The sequence below is a fragment of the Tauraco erythrolophus genome, chromosome Z (genome assembly GCF_009769465.1).
Source record: "Tauraco erythrolophus isolate bTauEry1 chromosome Z, bTauEry1.pri, whole genome shotgun sequence".
NCBI lineage: Eukaryota > Metazoa > Chordata > Aves > Musophagiformes > Musophagidae > Tauraco > Tauraco erythrolophus.
Genome location: NC_141496.1, coordinates 51646895 through 51670685, shown reverse-complemented (window position 1 = coordinate 51670685; position 23791 = coordinate 51646895). Strand labels below are relative to the sequence as shown.

The following is a 23791-nucleotide window of genomic DNA, read 5'->3' as shown; positions in this document are numbered from 1 at the left end:
AGAGGTGCTCCAGCCCTCGGATCATCTTCATGGCCCTCCTCTGGACTTCCTCCAAAAGGTCGATATCGTTCTTATGTTGGAGACCACAGAGCTGAAGGCAGTACTCCAGGGGGTTCTCACAGGAGCAGAGTAGAGGGGGAGAATCCCCTCCCTCGAGCTGCTGGCCATGCTTTCTTTAGAAGAAGCCCAGGATATGGTTGGCTTTCTGGGCTGCAAGTGCGCATTACCAGCTTATGTTGAGCTTCTAATCAACCAGCACCCCAAGTCCTTCTCCTCTGGCAGCTTGTTGAATCACAGGGTTTTTTTTACTGTTTTCCAAATTATGTGGTACTAAATAACCTTCACACTCTATTTTTGGCACCATTGTTTTTTCTGAATCGAAGAACTCTGTTGATCTGCCTAAATGTGCCTAAGAAAAAAAAAAAAAAGGAGAGAATAAGATTTTTAAAGGTTTGAAAGAAAGCTTTGTATGTCTTTTCTAGGTATGAAGTAGCAATTGGAAAAATTATATCAACAAGGCAGAAGAACATCATTTCAGGAAGATGAACAACTAAGTCTCAGAGGCCTTACACTTGTTGCATTGGAAGAGAACCTGAATGAGATAGCTAAACTATCGAGGCATTTCAGGAAGGCAAATGTTAACCTTACCTATCCAAATCTATCTTCTTTTGAAATGCATCTTTTCAAAGGGAAAAACTACTTTGCCAAAGTAAGTCTTGGAACAAGTGATCTTCTGTGTTTTTCCATTAAAGCAAATAATTTTAATAATTAATTAATTAAATTATTTAATTAATATTTTAATAATTCCATTGAAGCAAATAATTTTCAGTTGGAAAAACAACATGGCGGGGAACAAGCAATCCAGGAGGAGAGGTGCCATGTTAGACCTCGTTTTTGTCAATAGGGAAGGGCTGGTAGGTAATGTTGAACTCCTGGGTAGCCTTGGCTGCAGTGACCATGAGATGGTGGAGTTTGAGATCCTAAGGGCAGCTAAGAGGAGGAAGCTCAGCAACCTTGAAACCCTCGATTTCAGAAGAGCTGACTTTTGCCGCTTCAGGAACCTCCTTGGTAGTGTGCCATGGGATAAAGCCCTGGAGGGACTGGGAGCCCAAGATTGCTGCTTGACTTTCAAGGATCATCTCCTCCAAGTTCAAAGGCATTGCATCCCTAAAAGGAAGAAGTCAGACAAAACCACCAGGAGACCTATATGGATAAACAAAGAACTCCTGGCTAAAATCAAATACAAAAGGGGATTACACAAAACATGGAAGCAGGGACTGGTAACCTGGGATGAGTACAAGGAAGTTGCTCATGTACTCAGAGACCAGGTTAGAAAAACTAAGGCCCTGACAGAGTCAAATCTGGCCAGCAATATTAGAAATAACAAAAAAGGATTTTATAGGTATGTGAGAGAAAAAAGAAAAACGAGAGAGAATGTGGGTCCCCTCCGGAAAGATATGGGTGACCTGGTTGCTGAGGACATGGAGAAGGCTGAAATTTTTAACAATTTTTTTGCCTCAGTCTTCACTGGCAACCACTTGAAACACACCACCCAAATCACAGAGGATGCTGGCTGGGTCTGGGAGAGTGTAGAACCAGGGTAGGAGTAGATCAGGTCTGGGAACACCTAAAGAACCTGAAGGTGCACAAATCCATGGGACTTGATGAGATACATCCACGGGTCCTGAAGGAACTGGTGGCTGAAGTTGCTAGGCAAATAGCCATCATATTTGAGAGGTCCTGGCAGTCTGGTGAGGTTCCTACAGACTGGAAAAGGGCAAACATAACCCCATCTTTAAAAAAGGGACCAAGGACAACCCGGGAAACTACAGACCAGTCAGCCTTACCTCTGTGCCAGGTAAAATCATGGAATAGATTCTCCTGGTAGCTGTACTAAGGCACATAAAAAATAAGCAAGTGGTTGGTGACAGCCAACATGGCTTCACTAGGGGCAAGTCGTGCCTGACTAATTTAGTGGCCTTCTACGACAAATCTACAGTGCTGGTTGACGTGGGTAAAGCAACGGATGTCATTTTCCTGGACTTGTGCAAGGCGTTTGACACTGTCCCACATGACATCCTTGTCTCTAAAATGGAGAGACATGGATTTGACCGATGGACAACTTGGTGGATAAAGAACTGGCTGGATGGTCACACTCAAAGAGTTGTGGTCAATGGTGCGATGTCTACATGGAGACCAGTGTCAAGTGGTGTCCCTCAGGGGTCTGTTCTGGGTCCAGTGCTGTTCAACATCTTTGTCAGTGACACGGATGACGGCATTGAGTGCACCCTCAGTAAGTTTGCCGATGACACCAAGTTGTGTGGTGCCATGGACTCACTTGAGGGAAGAGATGCCATCCAGAGGGACCTTGATAGGCTTGAGAATTGGGCCAGTGCAAACTGCATGAGCTTCAACAAGTCAAAATGCAAGGTCCTTCACCTGGGTCGGGCCAATCTGAGGCACAAATACAAACTGGGCACAGAGTGGGTTGAGAGTAGCCCTGAAGAGAAGGATTTGGGGGTGTTTATAGATGAGAAGCTCAACATGAGCTGGCAGTGCGCTCATGTGGCCCAGAAGGCCGACCGCATCCTGGGATGTATCAAGAGAAGCGTGGTCAGCAGGTCAAGAGAGGTGATTCTCCCCCTCTACTCTGCTCTTGTGAGACCCCACCTCGAATACTACATCCAGTTCTGGTGTCCCCACCATAAGAGAGACATAGATTTGTTGGGGCGTGTTCAGAGGAGGGCCACAAAGATGATCCAGGGGCTGGAGCACCTCTGCTATGAGGACAGGTTGCCGAAGCTGGGATTGTTCAGCCTTGAAAAGAGAAGACTTTGGGGGGACCTAATAGCTGCCTTCCAATACCTGAAGAGAACCTACAGGAAGGCTGAGGAGGGACTTTTTACAAGAGTGTCCACTGACAGGACAAGGGGAAATGGGTTTAAGTTGAAGGAGAACATATTTAAATTAGATCTTAGGAAGAAATTCTTCAGTACGAGGGTGGTAAGACTTTGGAACAAATTTCCCAGCGAAGTTGTGGATGCCCCCTCCCTGGAGGTGTTCAAGGCCAGGTTGGACGGAGCCTTGAGTAGCCTGATCTAGTTGAGAGGCATCCCTGCCCATGACAGGGAGGTTGGATTAGATGATCTCTGAGGTCCCTTCCAGGCTACGCCATTCTATGATTCCATGATTCTATGATTCTATGATTCTATGATAATCATCCTGTTTCCTAGCTGTACTAACAACTTCTGTTTTTCGAAAAGATAGCGGTTGTTTCACTTTTTGTAGGGGGAGGATGAGGGTGAGGGGAAATCCTTTCTTAAGTAGAAGCAAACATATTAGTACACTATAGCACAAATTAAGAGATAGATCTTCTTTGGGCACACCAGTCTATAAAATCACTGTTCCCAGCTGCTGAAGTGTATTAGAAATGAGCAATGCAGGATTCTCCTCTGCCCAAATGCACCTTTTCTGATTACATCTATTTCCCAATCTTTTATTAGTATTTCCATTTTGCAAAGCAAGCAAAAACCTGACCCGTTTTGCATTCCCTTTGCACAGGTGTAAATTATTTAGCAAGTGCAACCATGTAAGTCCCATTATATAACTGCATATGCTTCCTATTTTACCCAGTGTGGCAAATGACTAATTGTATAAACGTGTAACTTAAAAACCTACTAATAGGAAAAAAGGAGAGAGAACGCCTTCATTTTTGAGACGCCGTTATCCTCCCGCTGAATATATCATGTTCAGTGCTATAGTTCTTGTCTGCAGTGACACTCTCCCCAGCTAGCTGGTTCACCTTCTCACTCTCTAAGTAATGTGCTGAGTTGTAACAATTATGTCCTACTGTAGAAGTAACAGAGGACAGAATGTGATGCCCTCAGCTGGATGACCTGTAGGTGCAGGTGCACAGATGATTAGGAGGCTGTATTAGCGGCAGTATGTATTGATCCATGGTAAACTTTGGGTATCTGTGCCTAAGTAGGTGATCCTTTTGGACTGGGAAGAAGAGATCTCACAGTGAAAGAAATTAGCTATTTCTAGAGAAAGATAACAGAATATGCTCATTTTCCCTGCTTCTGTTCCTTGATATTCTTGGATAGATGAGTTCAGGACTAAAGAGTTTTCTCTACTCTCTGTGCAACACCAATAAACAAGAAGTCTTGTTGAAGACAGCCATGCTGCATTCCTCTTTTCTTAAGTTACAGATAATATTCTGAATAGACGAGCACAAGGAAGAAATGCATATATGTCCCTTGACACCCACAGAAAGTTAAGAATGATCAACAAGTAGTGCTAATCTGCAGAGACATGGCAATATATTTGAAAAGGAAAAGGATGTATATATTGGGGAAAAAAATCCAGTAATCTTATCAAGGTTCCCTCTCTAATTTGTAAACTTACTATTATGAAAATTATTACTCATAGTCTCGGTTTTATTTTTATCACTTGTCCGAGCCCAAAGTCACTTCAAGAATGCAAATACATGGCATGCCTACTATTCCAGGAAGGAAATAGAGTATTTTTATTTCCTCATGCTCTCCCAGTTTTTGCAGCCTCTAGTATATTAAAAATGTACAAACGCAAAGGGTATCTGTGAGTGAAAGAAACTACCTATTCTGTTTGTCACCAGACACACGTTTTGATGTCCACACTTTCAGACTGCAGTAATGATGGTTACCATAATTTTTGCAGATGCAGCCCTACAATTCAATGAGTAGAATGAATACTCTGAGCATCTAAATTCCAGAAAAAAGCATAAACTCATCGCAACCTCCATACAGCCTCATTCTACAAAGTTTGTTAATACTAACAACTATATTTCGCAATGTAATAATAGGTACTATTTTTAAAGTCCTCTGGAATGAAAATGCAGTCTCATGTGACTTTCAAAAATGAAATCAGTATTCTAAATTAAGTCACTGAAACCCCTGAAATACTTCTTCTCTGCAGTGTTTCTTCGTGTTAGCTTTCTGTTTCTCCTAATGTAGGAAAAAGTCCTTGTCGAAATCCTCTCTGTACCTTGGTAAGTTATTAAACAAATTAAAAGCATGTTATAACATTAAGCCTTGTTTTTTATTTCTATGTACAACTCTAATTATTGCATACTTTGACACCATTGTCAGCAGTTCCTGGCACCAAGAAGATCTAGAAGCACTCAAGAACACAGAATAAATACTAGCAGACTGACTTTTGCTACAGCCTCTCACTCATCTTCAACAGTGTCTTAGCCTTTCTTCTTTTACCCATAAGGAGACTTAACTGTTGAAGAAAACTTTTTTGTTCTTGGTGTTGCTTCCCTCCCATAGACATGTTAAAATTCTCACCTGTCTGCTTTAAAATGCCTGTATCACACCTGATGAGGTTTATCAGGTTCTCTCTTTGCCACTGTCTCTAGCAAAATAAGTTAACTCCACACTGAAAGAACCTGTGAGCTCCTGGGACACAAAGTATGTTGCAAAACTGCCAACAGAGGTCACTGGAAAGATCTTTTGAAGGCAGCCACAGGTATGCATTTAATTTTGCAGATGGTGACAAGCATATCATCTTTCCAAGTCTGTGATTAAGTACCAGCCACCATGAAAGCTTTCTATGTGTAATTCAAAACACAAGCATGGAGATGTCTCTGGTTTTGTAGTCAGTACTGGTATAAACCCTGATTATCTGTTAACCTAGTGATAGCTATCTGTTTTACATCACTGCAATAGGTCCCATGGACTTTACAGCATCCCTTATAAAGACAAACAATAAACAATTTAAGTTCAGGTGGATTATCTAAGCAAATACTTTGAAAATATCCTTTCAAGGGCCAGATGAGATGATTACCAGAGAAATTACAGAATGTTGAAACAGAAGCTATGAGTCTAGAATAGAAGCCTTAAGAGGAAGAAAGCGAGCGGCTTTTGTCGTTCGTCAGCGTTACTATTTCCCTGTGCTCAAGATACAGTAAAGAACTGAAACTACAATCAATCCATAACAACACGGCATCATCCTTGTTCTTTCTTTTTTTCACAGAAAATTTTCCCCCAGCTGTCTGTTGGATGTCCTAATTCATCCCAATGCACTAGTTTTTATGACAGGACTTGCATTCCTGTTTTCATCTATCCGAACAGCAGGAATTGGCACCGAGCGCAGCAGACGCTGGTTGCAGTATCACCTCTGATACCAGCTGTTTCTGTACTTCCTCGTGGGTGTTTGTCTTCCACATGGCTGACTGCTGAATTCTGTTCAAAAAGGATGACTAAAGCTGCAATAGGTACAAATCCAACTTTCCTCTTGGATTGTCTTCTTCCTCCTGCTGTGCCTCATGTGGCTGGCAGAGCTTTGCCATCGTGGAACGGAGGTTGCTGGAAATAAATTCTTGTTAGGCGGACAGACTTTTGCTCAGTTTTGGCTCCAGGCTCCCAACCCAAAATCTTGAGCAATCTGCACTGAGAAAGCTCTGTGCGTCTGTGGTAAGGCTCTTTTTCAGAGGCTTCAAGTCTGAGCCAATTTGAAGTAAAGAGTACCATTTTCTGAAAGACTGTGTTCTGGGCAGAAGATCTGCACTATCAGTCTTGTCCTAGCGTATTCTTTGAGATTTCCATCAAATTAGGCTTCAGATTGAGATGCAGATAAAATCATTCTTAGGTTGCTATATCTGTATTTCTTTATGCGGACTAGTTGTAGAACAAATCAGGGAGGCACACTGCATTTTTGTACCTCTTGCCTATTAATTAATTCTTCACTTTTTTTTCTATACAAATGGGTGAAGGAAATGATGTGTGCACAAAAGTTTTTCTTTCTGGAAAAGAAACATACAATTTAACAGCTTATTTTCTGTGACAATCACAGTTTAATCATGTGAAATCCAAGGTTGCTCTGTGCTCTAAAATAGTCAGCACGTTACGGTTCTCTTTGTGGACATGCAAGAGGCCAAATAATTTTGTGGGTTTTCCTGCTCCTTTTCCACTTCTCTTGTTACTACTTCCAGAAGCTGGTGTCTACAAATTCAGACACTTCTTAGAACCAAGATTTTCTGGACACGCTCACATCAGTGTAATGTTTGTAAATCATTTTGTGTAACTGTTCAAAGAGCAACCCTCTCTCTTTTTCTTAGTGATGATGGTAGACAACTCCTTCTGTCTATCAGTTAGAAGTTTTCATCACCTGTCACCAAGTCATTTCTAGCCAGCCTCTACCTGCCAGCTATTTTTGTTGAATGCTTTAGTGAACCTTATAAAAATTGTTTAAGTGTGACTTTCACTGCAACATGGTCTTAGAGATCCTTCACTTCTTTTGCAGCTAAAAAGAAAAGAATGAGGACTATAAAGAGTTTTCACGTTTCTTCATCAATCTGTAAGTCCCAAAATACACATTCACATGTCTGTATCCTGTTCTGCAGAATAGCAAGGCAGTTCTACAACAGTTATGTGCTCTTGGGTAGCAGCTTTGTGGTTCTTATTTTCAATCTGACCCAAAATGCTTGGTTTGCCCCTTAATCTTGTTTTCCTCATTCTTATTCCACCTCAAGCAACACACTTGATTCTCTCTTCTCTGTTATCTACACGTGACACTGCTACACAGGGTTTTTTTTCTGGATTTATTTAATGAATGATCTTTGCCTAGACTTCATTTGCCAAAACCAGCACAATCTGTTAATTGCCACATCCAGGCTTCGACTCCTATTTTTAAACACCTTGATAAGAGATTGCTTTTCCAGATGTTTCTGGAAAGAATACTTATATGTAGCAATATGCCAAATATCTTATAAGCAACGAAGTATACAGAACAAGTGAGAAAAGCCATAAAACAGAATGCCAGCTGATTCACAGCATACCTGATTACTTTGCTTTCCAAGACATTAACGATGCTGTTGCTGTGTTGACTATATCTAAGAAGAAACGTGGAAACTCCCTTTGGCTTAGAATACTGATGATACTTAAGATATTAATGCTTATCCAATATCTTTTAAATACTCGATATCTTGCGTTCTTTTATCCAAGATTAAGACAGATGGTTTTGAATCAACAGACTACACTTGGGTAGTCAGGTAGTGTACCAGATGGGTGTCTTTATTTACTTATATGAAATTCTGCATAGTTTCCTTTAGAAAATAACAAGAGTGGCATATTTTTTAGAGAGCCAGTCACAGTAAAGTCTTTATTTGTTCAACTGACTGCTGCTTATAAGCAATGATTACAGCATGACACAAGGTAACAGGCCAACACACTCAGTTGTCAGTGCATAACTACAGCCTGAGCATGAATAGCTGGGATTACTATGAATAGGGAAGAACCATTTAGCTATATAACAGAAAAGAAAAATACACATAATTATTTTGCATAAAGGCGTTATCGATCTTTTAAAACCTGTCCATTACTTAATGAAACCACAATATTTCTTAAAATGCTTTAATTGAATTATCTCTCTGTGGAGAGAATAGTATCTTTCATTAGACTGACTACACATAGTTGTAAGCACCTTAAATCAGAGTGGATAAAAGTGCACATGTGAAAGAATAAGTCTTTCTTTGATTAGGTAAGTGTAACAACATTATCAAAATTCAGCCATGACTGGGAGAAAAAACAAAACAAAACAAAAAGTGAGCCACTGAGAGGAGTGCTGTGGGAAGGATGCCTGAAATCTTCAGATTGTTCACTTAAAATCTGGCCAGGGCACCATTTTGGGTTCCTATCTACTTCAGTGCAGCCAATCTTTCATTGACTGTCTCTTTCTGAGGTTTTTCAGCCCTTTCCCAGCACTCTTCCCTGCACACAGTTCACTGAAGTCTGAGCTTCAGCCAGAGAACAGACATGGCAGGAACCAGCCTTTTGCACATTCTGAGCCCTCCAAGTCCTAAAGAAACGGTAAAAATGGAGAAGGTCCCTGCTGTCTCACCCCACCCCTACTTGCTGTGTGACAGGGCTGGTGCGTGCACCTGTCCCCGGGGAGGACTGGGAGCTGAGAATATTAACTGGAGATTAATTCCTGCCCGTCGCCAAGGGCAGGCCGCGCTTACCAGGGATGGCAGAATCCCATGGGAAAACATTTCCTCATTTCCTCTGGAGCAGCTTTTGCAGCTCCCTGCTGGTGAGCCTCACTGCTGGAGATCTCTGTATGTGGTATATAGGGAGTCCTGGTACCTAACGCGACGTGTGGCATTTGCCACGGATCTGGAAGCCTGACTGATGCATAAGCCTTGGGTAATGTAACCCATTCCTTAGAGCTATGCCTACGTTACGTCTGGATGAGATTGTAATTATTAATATTTTTTTTCAGCTTTCCAATATCCGTTTACCACTGAATTGAAACAGTCGTTTTCAAAGTACGAAAAGCTTAGCCGTGCAACGTACTCTCACCAAAAATTGAGAAGAGCAAAGTAGTCGTGACCAAGAGCTCCCTCTTGTGTATTACAGAAAGCGGAGAAGGTCTGTGTGTGGAGAGGTCTTAGCCCGGGGCCGTGCACCATCACGGGCAGCACCAGTGCGGGTCCCGGAGCGGGGCCGAGGCGCGGAGGAGCCCCGCGCGCGGCTTCCCGAGCTCATGGCTCAGCTCTGCTCCGGGTGGGTCCTGAGCTTTGTCGTGGCAGGGTGGAAGTACATTTCTGTACTGTGAAAACTTTCTGCAGCATTTGCAACCACGTTTATTTCACTAAGTTTACTTTAAAGAAAAAAAAAGGACAATAAAAAAGACAGAAATAACACTACGGAACCGACGTTTTGAAAGAAATTCTTATCCATTTGAACTTCTTGCTTATAAATATATTTAAAAAAAAATGTTGAAAATCAAATTGCTATGTTTTCATGAATACAGGTTCACAAATTTTTCTTGTCCATAAGACTTGAGACTCTGCAAGAGTGCATGTGGGATATTTCAGAAGGCAACCAGAGTCACAACTTTCCTAATAATCTCCCTTCTTCTGATTCCCTGATGGCAAACTCCTTGCCGGCAGAAGCTCTCAGCCTCTTCCTCCGTGAAGCTGTATGCGTGGAAATACAGTAAATGCTTAATTTTGTGTGCAGCTAAATTTGTTTCTCATCTAAAACATTTATTTAAATGTGTTATTTTCTTGGGGTGTCCTGTCTGGATGTGTTTTGGCTTTTATGTAATCAACTATCATGAGCATAGACAGTAGTGCACTGACATTTTAGATATAAACAAGTTCATTCTTTGTGCACTGCAGCTTTGAAAACATGAGAACAGAGGTTAGAAAATGCACTGAACCTTAAAAGAAATGATAAATTCAAGCAGTTTTAAGGTCTGGTGACTTTTTCTCAACAGCATGACTTTGCATAAATCACACTGAAACTGTGTTAGTAGTTAGTATACCTGACTGCCCTTTGAGTGTTTTGCAGATGCCAAAGTTGTTCAAGGCTGGTTCATCAAGTATGAAGGACAGTGAAAAGGAACATTTATTTGCAGTATATCCTGACCAGCTTATTTTAGTCACTTTAATCTATCAACAGTTGAGCACTGTGCTTACAAGTAAGGAGGAATTAATATCTGGATATCACTATTTATAGTGATAATATAGTGTCTACTATTTATGTAAAATCTGTCAGAACAAACCCAAAGCAAAGATTTTTAAAACTGAGATACTTAAAATGGTGAAGCTTTACCATGTTAGGTGAGTTTGAGCAGCAAGATAAAGCATACTGTGGAATGTATTGTAAGTGAGAATTAAATGACAGGAGTAAAGAGAATTTTTTTAACTATTACACACAACTAGATTACTATAAAGGTAAAATCCTCCAGTAAAGAGGACTGCATATTGAAGGACTGTAAAGGTGGAGAAAAGCTTTATCTGTTTTACTACTCAAATAACAGGAAATGTTATTTCAGTCATGAGATCTCATTCTATCTACCTGAAATTGCACCCACTTCTGCAGCCTCTAATATGGGCAAAAGATCGCTAACTACCTCGGAAGAAAAGATTTGAAACTTCTCTCAGCTACTAAACAGAGAAGAAGAAATAGAGACACCTGAGTTCCCTCGGCTTTCTAGGTTTCTTCAGTCTTTGCAGCTGCTTCCACACGTGTTTCTGAAGAAATGAACTGCTTGTACCACTGTGGTTCACCAGCATTCTTCAGGAGAGCATGTTTTAATTAATGCTTTTGCAAGAAATGCTTGTCATTTGACAATTTTAATTTTTCACAGACAGAAAGTGGCAACATATATTTACCAACTTGAAGATAAACTAATCTAACAGTAAAATGAATCCTTGTTTTTTCTAATATTTGACTTAGAACTATGTTCTAATTTTATACATAAGGTAAAAAAAGCACAGCAAAATTATCTAGCTATGAATGTATATTTGGGGAAGGTTGTAATTCAGAATTCTGCTTGCAAATATTCTGTCATAATAGACAAAAAAATGATAAAGATTTTTCTCAAGCAAGAACTGTGCTGAAGAGCATTTGAAACTGAGTCTCAACCTAATTAAGCAGATTGTCCAGTAGGAAAGAAAACCTCTTCATGTAACTCCCTCTAAAATATATTTATTGAACTTATTTTGGGTTTAACAATCAAATATTATTTACACGGTATGATAATAAAGACAACTTGTGAAATTTTATTATTTGACAAACAGAATGGTTACACATGGAGATAGAACAATGGAAACTGGGAAGAATCTGGTAACAGTAACAGCACCAGCAACCTGGAAAAACAGTAACTTGATTAATTCTTTTTATTTCTTGCAAAGATTACCAATAATTAACTGGCTAACTCAAGGAAAATGATAATGAAATCAACAAGTACAATGGCATATGTAACGTTCTTCTAAAAGAGGAAAGCTCAGTAAAGGAAGTAACCTCATCTGCTCTTGATGTCCTATTTTGGGGATCAGAACATGTTCTAGGTTTTCCTTATTCTACAGGTCTCACCAGACACCTGCTGTGCAGGATTATCTTGAGTTTGCCAGATACCTTTCTCCTTCTGCTTTGTTGTTTGCTTATTTGGTGACAGCTTGACTTTGCCTTTTTAGTCAGGCTTTAAGAAATCAGCTGGAAAGAGTAAACTAGGAAACCATAAGCTGTACAGGATCACTTCAGATTCTGTGAAAAATCACAGAGTGAGTCTTCCTGAAATGTATTTCTTGTTACATGAAGGAGAAAGTGATTGGCAATGCTCTGCATAGGCATACAAGTCTTACAAGCCTGCAGTCACCAACTCAAGTCCAATGGCTGAAGCTGCTTCTTATGGCACAGGTAGCTCAAATGCAGAGTATGTATCCCAACTATCAGCCAAAACTTAAATGCCACCTGAAATAAAACCAGCGTGTTTAAGTGAAAACAGCAGAGATCTGAGAGTTAATTGTAGGTGGATGACGTCTGCCTCAGAGGTGGGGTGGATACTTAGCAAAGCATCTGCCATCAATCCACACCTGCAAATCTATCAGAGCCCTCAGCATACGAGGTTCGGGTGCATCTGTCCTGTGAAATCCACAGTCCTCACACCCAGGCTTCTGAGAATGAAATTCAGAGGCTCCACAAGCTAGCTCAGGAGTCACCTCGTTGAGGCTAGAGGATTATGAAGCAGCACCCAGTGGGGTGACTTTCGGCATTACGTACTTCCTGCAGGTTAGCCCCTTTTCCAGAGGAGCAAAGTGGGAGGTCAGACCTATTCCGTTACGAGTTCATTCACCTGCCTGGAAGATTGAAGCCGAGCTTCCTTTTTCCTACTCTGCCTGATTTAGTAAAGAATGCAAAATTAATACAAGGATGGAGGTTATCTCAGATTTCTGCTTTTGAATCTGTTTTACTTTGTAAAAACAACGGAGCTATTTGCTGGAGTAGCACTTAAGGCCGACATTCCTACAGCCAGTGAGAGCGTTTTAACGGGCAGTATGTCTCTCTGGAGCCACGAACGTTCAACGACCTGTGAAGCAAAACTCTTGATTCATCCCCTGTCTAGAAGATGGAGAGCACTGAGGCTGCCTTCCACTCGTGCTCGGCGGTAAGCGCCCACTGTTTCGGCTCTAGATCGCGCCTCGTGGGACCCTGAAGACAATTTAACCCCCGGGTGACCGCACTGAAAGGACATAGAGCCAAAAGTCTTGACAGGATGCCGAACCTGCGCTCTGCCTTGCCCGGCTGCGTCCGCGCCAGCCCCCGACGCGCCGCGCCGCGCCCGACGCTCAACGCGCGGCAGCGCGGCCCGGCCCGCACCAGAAACCCCGCCCCCCGCCCCGAGGCCCCGCCCCCTCTCGGTGCCCCGCCCCCTTCCCACGCCGCACACCACGTCTACAAAACCACTGGCGGAAGCGGGGCGCTGTCCCGGAAGCACCCGCACTAGGCGGTGCCGCCCTCCGGTAGCGCTTCCGGGTGACCGCGCGCTTCCCCGTTCTTCTCCTCCGCCACGCCGGCGCCGCTGCCTCCTGCCGGGCCGCTCGCTCCCCCCCGTTCCCCTCGGTTCGCTCCGCGTCCCCCCTCGCCTCTCTCCGCGCCGGGCAATGCCGCTGCAGGGCTCCCAGGCCGCGGGGCCGCGGCGGCGGCTGCCGCCGCCGTTGATTCTGGTGGCGCTCGCGGCCTGCGCCGCGCGGGCCTCCGAGATCACCTTCGAGCTGCCCGACAACGCCAAGCAGTGCTTCTACGAGGAGATCGCCCAGGGCACCAAGTGCACGCTCGAGTTCCAGGTAGCCGGGCGGCCGGGGGCGGCCTCACGGGGAAGCGCCGCCCCGGGCCTGGGCGCGCCGCGCCGCGCTGGCGGAGCTGGGCCGTGCCGCGGCCTGCGGCCCGGCGCCGGGGAGCGGTGGCCGAGGGGCTTGCGCTGGCGGCGGAGCCTCTCCGCTGCGTTCGTTCGCGGCTCCGCGTAGCTGGCGGGGGGACGCGCCTGGCACGGGAGCAGCAGTTGAAGCCAGTGCCGTTTCCAGCTGGGCTAAGGAAACGCCGCATCCTGCCCTGTGCGCTGCGGGAGCGGCGCGGGGGCATGAGTTTAGTCCAGAGCAAAGCGAGGCGTACAGAGTGGGCCTTGAAAACTGGCGGCGCCTTGCACCCTGCTCACTGTCGTGCAGTGTCCCGTCTGAACAGCGTGGAAAATACTTAAAGCGCCCCCGGCCAACAGGGCGCTGCGAAAGTAATTTCCTTGCTGCCTGTGAAGCGTTTGCATGATAAGCGAGTTCGGGAGCTAATGCTCGTTTCAGAGTGTAGCTCAACTGGAGCCCTACAGCAAACAGTGAGAAGATGATGGAATAGATATGCAGTACTAGCAAAGTGTCCCGGGCATATAGCAAAACAGGAGTCTTGTAAAAAAGAAAACATGCCGGTAACTGGCATCTTATTGAAGACTCTGGTTAACATGCATGTATTAAGTGAGGCTGCACCTTTTTTTTCTTGCTTTTCCCGGTTTCTAACAGTCTGGACGTGCAGGCATCATGATAGAGCACACTGTGCAGCTTTGAGATGTACCAAGCAAACAGCCATAATGGTTTTGGTGCCTTTGAGTGTATCAGCAGAGTTCGGACCTTTCAGTCTGTCGCTTCAGCTGGTGAAGCCACTGACAATACAGCAGCAGTGTGAGAGAGAAATCATCCTTGACAACAGGAATCACAGTTACTGTTGGCGGCTTTTGAAGGGGCTATGTATTTTTATGGTCTGACTTTTCTTGTTGAAGTCCCCTGTTTTTTCCTTCTTTCGCAGCTGTTAGGAAAAGAGAACTAACTCTGTCCCAACTGAAACCAGGGCACCCACCTTTTGTATTTTGGGGAATGTTGCTGCCAAATGTCAGTCCTTGTTACTCTGTCCTACACGGTCTTGTTCTTTCTTAGATACATGTTTTTCCCTTCCCGAATGTTTCTTGCCCCTACCCATTACTTTTATAAAGTCTGTTCTGTTGCAGTACTTTCCCCACTGTTTTGAAGTGGATGTCGTTGGAGGTTGCTGGACAGATAAGCATGCTCTTGTCACTTTTGTTGGTGATGAGAACAGGAGTAGTGTTGCTAAAAGTAAAGTCTGGATTTGACCAACTGCCAGTAGACTGGATGTTCTTTGGCAGTGTGTTTCAAGAGCTAAGACAAGGCTCAAGCAAGCTCTGTGGGAAGGAATCCTAGGGCAACTTCAAAGCTCTGACAAATCTTTACCATGTATATGTAAAACTCGCCCAGTCAGGATGTGTGATGTAACTGAATGCGAGTGTCTTTCATGTAATTGGTAAAAAGCACACCCCTGTCAAATTTGAGGTCTTACTTCAAAAATGAGCCATTGTTTCATTGTAGAAAATCTTATGTTTGTTTCTTCTTCCAACCAGGTAGGCGTTTCTGTGTGAAAATCCCAAGTAGATGCAGACATCCAGGGAGAGACATCTAGAGATCCGTGCATTCAAAAAGTTATTTGTGTTTTGTATCCTGTCATCACATTTTTTTAAAAAAACTGTGAAAATACTGCTTGCCAATTGAGTAGTTTTAAACCTTCCTGTTTACGGAGCGGCTACTGCTTGTATCTCTTGTTATTTCGGTTGTATTGTTAACATTAGCATTTTAATAACTTCATACCTATATAAACAGGTGTGAGTTTAAATAATACTTTGTGAACTGAAGTACAGATATTCACATACTAAAATATTTCAGTGATTTCTACACATATATAAAAGGGACGTGCCTTTAGATATAAGTCCCTTCCTCCTTCAGCATACCTCTATCTTAAAAACAAAAAGTTTGGAGCGAGGATTATGTGTAAAACTACTAGCCTAAGAGTCATCAGAACACCAAGTAATGGGTACCTAAGCTACTGATTAATCTTTCTGTAGAGGTAGTATAGCTAATGTACAGAGCAATAGGCTGTATTGACAATAATCAAAGCCTGAAAAAAAATCTTGAGACAGTAGTGAGGGTTTGGGTTTTTTTATCCACATCTGCTGTTTTTGGGATGAAATGCTGTGGCTAACTGTGCAGGAGGGAGGCAGCAGATCTCTCCCTCATCCTCCCGAACATTGCTCTGTTCACAAGCACACCTGAAGAAGAGCCAGGTTGAAATACCTGTTCTACTGGTTGAACACCATTCCTGCAGCCTGAAGCAGCTTGAGCTAGTAGAGTAGTTACACTTTTTTGGCCATACAGAAAGGAACCCTCTTACTGCATGTTAGCAATCTCAGCCGGCCGAATCAATTCTGTGGAAGACTTGTGGATACAGCGAATCATAGAATGCTTAGGGTTGGAAAGGGACCTTAAAGATCATCTAGTTCCAACCCCCCTGCCATGGGCAGAGAAATATGGTTGATTTGTTTCAGTGTCATCTACCGTGGCCTTTACTGTTGTACAATTATTTATAACTAACTAAAATTACTCTCGTAAATGATTTGAAAATATATTTTTCAAATATATTTCAAATATACGTTCAAAGTCAACATCATATATTTTGAACTTAAAAGTATTTTGAATGTCTTCCATAAGAAAGTAATTTTTCAGACTTGCTTTGAAAGATTTTCAAATCAATGCATTGTATTTTAAAACATTTGCTAAAGCAAGAAAATTTTGCAGTGCCACTTGACAAATCATACTTCTTGGAAGAAATGTATAAACGTCTGTTTTGTTGAAAGACAGTTTCTTGTTTTTTTGATTTCAGGTGATCACTGGAGGTCATTATGATGTTGACTGTCGGTTGGAAGATCCTGATGGCATTGTGTTGTACAAGGAGATGAAGAAACAATACGATAGCTTCACGTTTACTGCATCCAGAAACGGAACATACAAATTCTGCTTCAGCAATGAATTCTCTACTTTCACACACAAAACTGTGTACTTTGATTTCCAGGTTGGAGAAGATCCACCACTGTTTCCTAGTGAGAATAGAGTAACTGCACTTACCCAGGTAAAATGCTGTTGTGTTTGACAGCAACTGTTAGGTGGAGGAAGCAATATTTTTTTCAAGTTCAGCAGCATTAGATGTCTGTATCACTTTTGAAAATCAGTGGATTGGAGCTTTTAAAATAATCTAAATTATTTTGAATAAACTTTCTTTCTGAAGGTAGTATTTATAGAACACAGAGCAGGGCTGAGAAGGAATCACCAAGTGCTTAGGAGAAAACCAGTGTGGTAACTTAGACCTTAAACGCTAAGCCACTGTTGTTTTTCATTTTTTTTTAAGGGAACTTCTTTTTAATGCCATGGTTCTGTGTCTCTTGAAGTGTGGATCTCACAAACTGTCGATATTAGTGGATCAGAGTTTTCAAAATTTCCAAACTTTAGCTTGATAATAATTTTTATATTTAAAATGGTAGAGTATTTTTTCAGGGAGCACTTAAGTTGACTTTTTATGTAACTGCCATTTTAAATTGGAGAAGTTCTAGCAAAATAAACAAATGAACTGTAACTGGCATTTTAAAATGGAGAAGAAGATTCTAGTAAAATAAACAAATGAACAAAGTCAGCCATCTTTAGCTGACTTCTAGATATTTGTCCTTTCTAAGATATATGCCCTTTATAAGATATACAAAGTGTTAGAGCATTATTATCGTATATTCAGGATTTTATAGTTTTGTACTACCTCTACCAGATTTAAATTCATCAGAACTTCCCTAGGAACGGAATACTTTGTCCATGAATTCCCACTAATATTCTTAACATTATAACAATAACCAAACCTTGCTTTAAACAACCATTGAAGAATGCTGTTGCTATTTTGCTAGTCTGGACTCAACAGTATAAATACTGCTTCCCAAAGACCAATCTCACTTGAATTTACCTCACATAAGTCTGCAGTAACTGAGATCTGTAATGAGTAGAGGACTTGCTGTGAATTCAACTACAACACTTGCCTCTTTCTCCTTGTCACTCCTCTGCTCTGCATTATTTTGCATTATGATTCTTGATCATGTATTTTTCCATCTCATGTCCTTACTTTAGTTTTCATTCTGTTCAGTCTGTGTTCTGCTATGCCTGGTTTTTCTTTTGCTGTCTTGACATCAGCAGAGGGATTTTGAGAACACAGAACATGCAATTCCTGGCTCTGTCCTCTCTACAGCCCCTTGCAGTCTGTGGGAGAAGATACATAAAAAAATAGTTTATCACTCAGTTGTAGCATACACAATGCAAATAAAGTGTTTGGGAAAAGGAAAGTTAATTTTCAGAGTACAACACATCTTTGGTAAGACAATTCTTGCGATTTTCTTGAGGCTTGCAGTATGACCAAATTTGGGCAGCCTTTCACAGGGGCGGTAAAAGGTAAATCCCTAAAACCAGAGTGACTTTGTGTTTAGATCCTTTGTGTAGACTAAGAGAGCTCTATAATTTATCAGTGAGACCAATGGCAGAACTTAGTTTGGAAAACCTCTTCTTGAATTTCTTTTGTTGAGAAGAATATCTTAGACTTGTTCAGACACCTGTCTTGAAAGTCCTCAACTGGAAAAGATGGTTAGACACACATAAAAGTAACTGAAAGTGATCCTATCGGAGTGTTAAACATTTCCTTTTATAATAGGTTGTGCTGTTTGGACTTCAGGAAAGACTGATCTTAAGCCATAAAACAGTAAAACAAACTATGACTAGAAATAAAGTATTTTGAAGATCTTGGTGATCAAAACACAGTGAGGTGTGTGATGACTTTTACTCGTAGAAGATAAACTGAAAGTGGAAGAAGTTTGTGTAAAATGATCTAGGTCTTGGAAAACATACTTTTTTTAAAACGAAAAATTACAATGAAGTTGGGCAATTTGTTAAGTCTTGCTTATGTGATTATGTTATGGAGCATTCGGAAACACTGAAAGGTAACAGAATTATCCTTTCTTTAACCACTTTTTGCATACATGACTAAGAGAAGGGTCTCTTGTCAAAAGAACATGTTGAGTTCAGTAATGTAGATTTTTAGGATGTTTTACAGCTTGAGTGAGAATTATGCAATGAAGAACGTCATGCTTGTGAAATACAAGCATTTAATATATACTATGTGCATCTTAATGTTACAAATATTTTGTTGGCGTGCGTGGAATTAATAAGTGGGAGATCACTGACAATTCAAGTGTTTCTAATGTTCGTTTTGAACCCAAATATACATCAGTTTAAGATCTGTTTAGCTGTTCTCAGAGCCCGTTGCTTTTTATTAGATCTACAGTTTTACATGCTTCTGTATTTAATGTCTGTCACATTCCAGTGTGTAGAGTTTGATCAATGTAAGTTAAATTTTACTGCATTTACAGTATTTCAGTCTAACAATGGACTGAGTTGATCCTTAGTTTGCGAAGTTACACGAACCCTGATTTTAAATATCAAACCACAAAACTTTGCAGAAAAAGTACTAGAAGAGTTCTTCATTAAGTGATGTCTGTTTGTTTGCTTCTCTAGATGGAGTCTGCGTGTGTTTCAATTCATGAAGCTTTGAAGTCTGTCATTGATTATCAGACTCACTTCCGCCTGAGGGAGGCACAGGGCCGCAGCAGAGCAGAGGATTTGAACACAAGAGTGGCCTACTGGTCAATAGGGGAAGCAATCATTCTTCTCGTTGTTAGTATCGGGCAGGTATTTCTCCTGAAAAGCTTCTTCTCGGATAAAAGAACCACAACAACTCGTGTTGGATCATAAATGGTAGTAGTAATGCTTCAGGTCATTGTGTGCTACTCATCTGTAAAAATTACTGTTCTCCCATTAATTGCAGGTACAAAGGATCTGAATATATGCAACATTCAAATGTGTCTACCCCATGTCCCTTAAAAATCACAAACCAGACCCAAAATGTTATGAAAGGAACAAATGATTTGAAATATTTGAAAAATATTTTGGAACTTAAATTTTTTCTCATTCCTGCATTAAATATCTGACAGTGACCAGCCTCTCTTCATTTCTACTGGTTTTACCAAACTGAGTTTGATTTTTACCAGTAAGTTCGGCCATCTGCAGTATAACACTTTAAAATAACTCATCAGTCTAGTGTCTGATACAAGAGCCAACAAATATGAAAACTTTATTTGATTTTAATTTTCAGGCTCAATGTATTGGATTATGAAAAGGCAAATGTGATGAACTGTAGTGCACTGTTTTGATTTGCTGTTTAAAAAAAAAATCCAGTGTTTATTTGTAAAATTGTTGCAAGCTCCATCATACTGCAAATTCTCCGTGAGCCTGGTAAGTCTCCACCTTCAAAATTTGCTAAATTTTATACTTGAGTATGTTTGCGTAAACATGCATACTTCTATATTAAAGTAAATGCTTTTCCTCTTTTACAATGCCTGTTTTATTGAAACAAATGGTAAGCTGAGACTACTCAGGAAATCTACCTTCTGTATTCAAAAATCCAAACCTCCAAGTTTATTTAAAAAAGCATGCAATAAAATAGGAAATCTTGTAAAGTTGTCACTGAAACTGTACGGTTTTTGTATTCATGCTGCTGCTGCTTTTTGGATCGAAGACCAGAAGTAGCTTGGTTTGTTAAGCAGCACGATACCAGCACTGGATGAGGTTATATTACGTGTTAGGCACATACAAAGCTTTTTACTAAATTGTTTTCCTATTAAGAGGCCAATTTGACATGGATACTGCATTGCACGAGTGCTGTAAATTTTACTTTTCTGTGTGTGGTGCACTGATACTTGATGGCCTTGTGCATCTAATTGCCACTCTTTTGCTAGCGGTCAGGAAATGTTTTAAATATGTCAGGTTATCTTTTTGGTAGAGTTGTAGTTACATTGTTTCCACTGCTCATGCCTTTAGTAGCTTATGTACTGTAAAGTCTTGTTTATTTGGATGTGGAAGGTAGTAAATGTATGTACCTACAAGTAGCTTGAATTGAGCTAGTCATAGTAAGGCTAAACTCCCTCAAATGGCTCTGGAGGAATAAGTAGACTGACCAGTTCTTAAGTGCACACAAACTAAGCTAAGGTGAAAAAAATTGTCATATATTACTGGCTAATTCAAAAAATGCTTCTTAAGTTCTCAGCAAGCAAAGAAAAAATGCTAAACGATTACTAATTGATCGTATTATTTCTAGCAAAAATTTGAAATTACATGTATGGGTGACACTTGAGCAGTCTGAAGAATTGATCTAAGACGACTTGATTTTAAAATCTTATGATGTCTGAAAAAAATAAAAGTGCACCTACTCTCGGTTGTGAACTGAATGACTGCTCTTTTGGAAACTGAAGAAAAACCTCAAACAGCTCAAAAATTATTTAGAAGGTCATGGGAGTGTTAAAAAGCTTAATGTATGTAAAATGCAGGATTATATGTAATGGTTTTCTGTCCTGTACTGAATTTTAAATACTGCAGTCCCATTTTGGGATGCCAGCTTCCCAGAAACAGACAGATCAGAAAACAAAAACACTAGTGCTTTCTTCTTATGATACAAATCTGTGCCTGCACACAATATTCTTAATTGTACCTATATGCATCATTCTTGTGTTTGAGCACTTGATATTCAGTAGGTGTTGTGCTGCATTACACACAATAATGAAGCAAGTGGTACGCTTGGGATGCAAAGGTCGGATGAAAACATGATTTAATTTTGGTAGTGTCTGCTAGTATCTTCTGGTTTTTGAATATCACTTATGTAGCTTTAATCACAACAAAAGCATTTGTTGTAAAGATGGAAATGTTGAGTTTTTTTCCACTGAGTTGTTCTGTGTGCTATGGAAATCGGTAAGCAATGCGGTAAAACAGATAATGGTTGGCCATCATGAACATGTCTCAATTATTTCATCATGTCTGAATGTGTGAAGCGGGACGATTCAGCTCAATATTGCTCCTACTGCAGAGGTTTAGTGGGCTTAACTTTTGCATTGAAGTTAGGTGTCTGAACCAATCCTTTGGTATCCTGCTGCATAATAGGCAGCAATAGCTTAAAAATGCCTTTATTTTCGTGTTATTAAAAACATGGCGCAAATACACGTGTTTAAACAGAGCTGTATATAGTTTTTAATGATTGAATAGGATGTAATAAAACACATGCTAACACGCAGTGGGTGGAGAAATGCATTGTGACTTTTGGTTAAAGCTGCATCTTTTCAATATGTGAAAAGAATAGTTTGGTTAATGGTTTGATATGCATGTAAACACCCTGCGTTAAAGGGGATATAACTGTGTTTTAATTGCTAAAGGCCCTAGGTTTCAGCTATTCCTTGGATGTTTCATGTTTACAGAAGTTCTTTTCATGTCCTGAAATGTCAGTTCTTGTTTTAGTTTTGGAGAAAAAATAGTTCAGTTTGAGTAAGACAAAAAGCAGACCCTGTGAATATTGTATGGGAAAATAAAAATTAATATATGAATGTGGTCTGACTGTTTTGTTTGCATGTGAGAATGGGGAGCACTTTGAATAGCTATTTGAGTAGTCAACTTGTATTTTAACACATTACAGTTAATCTGCCACCTGGCACTTGATCATTACTTCTGTTGCTGTGCATCAAGAAGTGTATGGGTTCACTGCTTCTCATAATTAGCTGTGCTTTCAAATCACTGGAAAAACTGAAGTTTCAGCAAGATTGTGGGGTTACTGGCTCTTTGCTCAGCATGTTAGCACTGCAGGCAGTAATATTCATAAATCTGTTCCTGTTGGAGTGGAATTTGAAGTATGCGACTACAGATGCCAGGAATGATTTGGGACCTACTGCATCTTTTCATGTTAATTCTGTAGATACAAGGCTGATTGAGGATGAGCTAGGCAGGTGCATCCAATTAGTGTTGTGTAATTATGAGATATAAACTTCAAAAATTCGGTAGTAACTAAATGTGTAATTGGAGATATTTTCTATTGTGTAGCTTCTTGCTGAATCTTAGCACGTAGCAGTGAAGTTTTAAAAGCCAGGGAGAGTAGGCATGATTGCTTTAGGTGGGCACCTTCCAAAACGGCTTTTTCTTCCCCTTTGTGTTTTCTCCTATGTCAGTTGCTGTACATTCAAAATCTTTCAAGAATATTTAGAGTACTTGGATTAAAAAAAGCTTTTGTCTAGAAGTATGAGTAACTTCTAATCTTTCAGTGATGTATAATTGTTACAGTCAAGTAGCCGTCTGGGTTTTTTTAGGTGTATGGCACCCAGGATTTCAAAGTAGCTTAAGGTGAGTTGTGGTCTGAAGCACTTTTCTGCTGAAAGCTGATCATTTTACCAAAAAAAAAAAATAATTAGCCAAAGTGAAAAGGTGAGTCAGCGGATCAACTGACTTGTATGATGATGAAGGCTTTTGTGAAGGAGCAGGTGGGGAATGTGATCGGGATCATTGCAACCCATTTAAAACAGTTTCTTGGACTGCCAGACTGTCCGAGGACACAAATTGCAGCAGGGGCACTGCAACCTAGATGTAGCATGATTTACGCAACGGCAACAATTATTGAAAGAAATTTTTAAAGCCTGACCCTGAAGTTCAGCACGGAGCTACATCAGTGTGCAGACAGCTGGTGTACTGCGCCAGGTTACTCCAGGAGAGGTTCTGTGCTTGGTATGTGAGCGAAGTTCGTCATGTGATATGAATCCAGCTTTCTTCTTTTTTGCTGCTTACAGTTATATTCTGTATCTCTAAATAAAAGCAAGCTGACTACCTGTCATCAAGAACGCAGATTTACATTGTCTGACATAACTCTGGAATCACTGCTATTGACTTCAGAAGCTTTGGTGTGGATTTACTTTCAGGTGCCATCAAAGTATGTGTCCTAATCATTCTTGATGTGCAAATGTTTCGTGCCTTTGCTTTCTGCCTAATTGGGCTCCTCATAGGAAACAACCATACTTGTAGAGAAATCCAGCAGTAGGAGGAGCACCATCTAATGTCAATGATTATTTAAAACTAAGTCCTAGCAGTCCTCATCACTGTTACTGAGTTATTTCCCTCAGCCACTGAGGTGGATTCTATGCATTTACAGCTGATGAGTGCTAATTCTGCTTGTCAGTAAGACTG

General features: G+C 41.0%; 1 protein-coding gene across 1 annotated transcript; it reads left to right on the top strand.

Annotated features, from left to right (window-relative positions):
- The first annotated feature begins 13438 nt into the window (after window positions 1-13438).
- On the top strand, window positions 13439-22170 carry TMED7 (transmembrane p24 trafficking protein 7). The gene is made up of 3 exons (XM_086629431.1): window positions 13439-13621; window positions 16545-16790; window positions 19259-22170. Exons 1-3 carry the CDS (start codon window positions 13439-13441, stop codon window positions 19493-19495), a joined length of 666 nt encoding a protein of 221 aa, XP_086485557.1. The 3' UTR covers window positions 19496-22170.
- Window positions 22171-23791: the final 1621 nt, after the last annotated feature.

Bases quoted from the DNA above. Each gene is read 5' to 3' on its own strand.
- TMED7 (XM_086629431.1), top strand. From the start codon at position 13,439: ATGCCGCTGCAGGGCTCCCAGGCCGCGGGGCCGCGGCGGCGGCTGCCG. The intron at 13,622-16,544 runs GTAGCCGGGCGG...TTTTGATTTCAG, and splicing joins AGTGCACGCTCGAGTTCCAG to GTGATCACTGGAGGTCATTA. The intron at 16,791-19,258 runs GTAAAATGCTGT...TTGCTTCTCTAG, and splicing joins GAGTAACTGCACTTACCCAG to ATGGAGTCTGCGTGTGTTTC.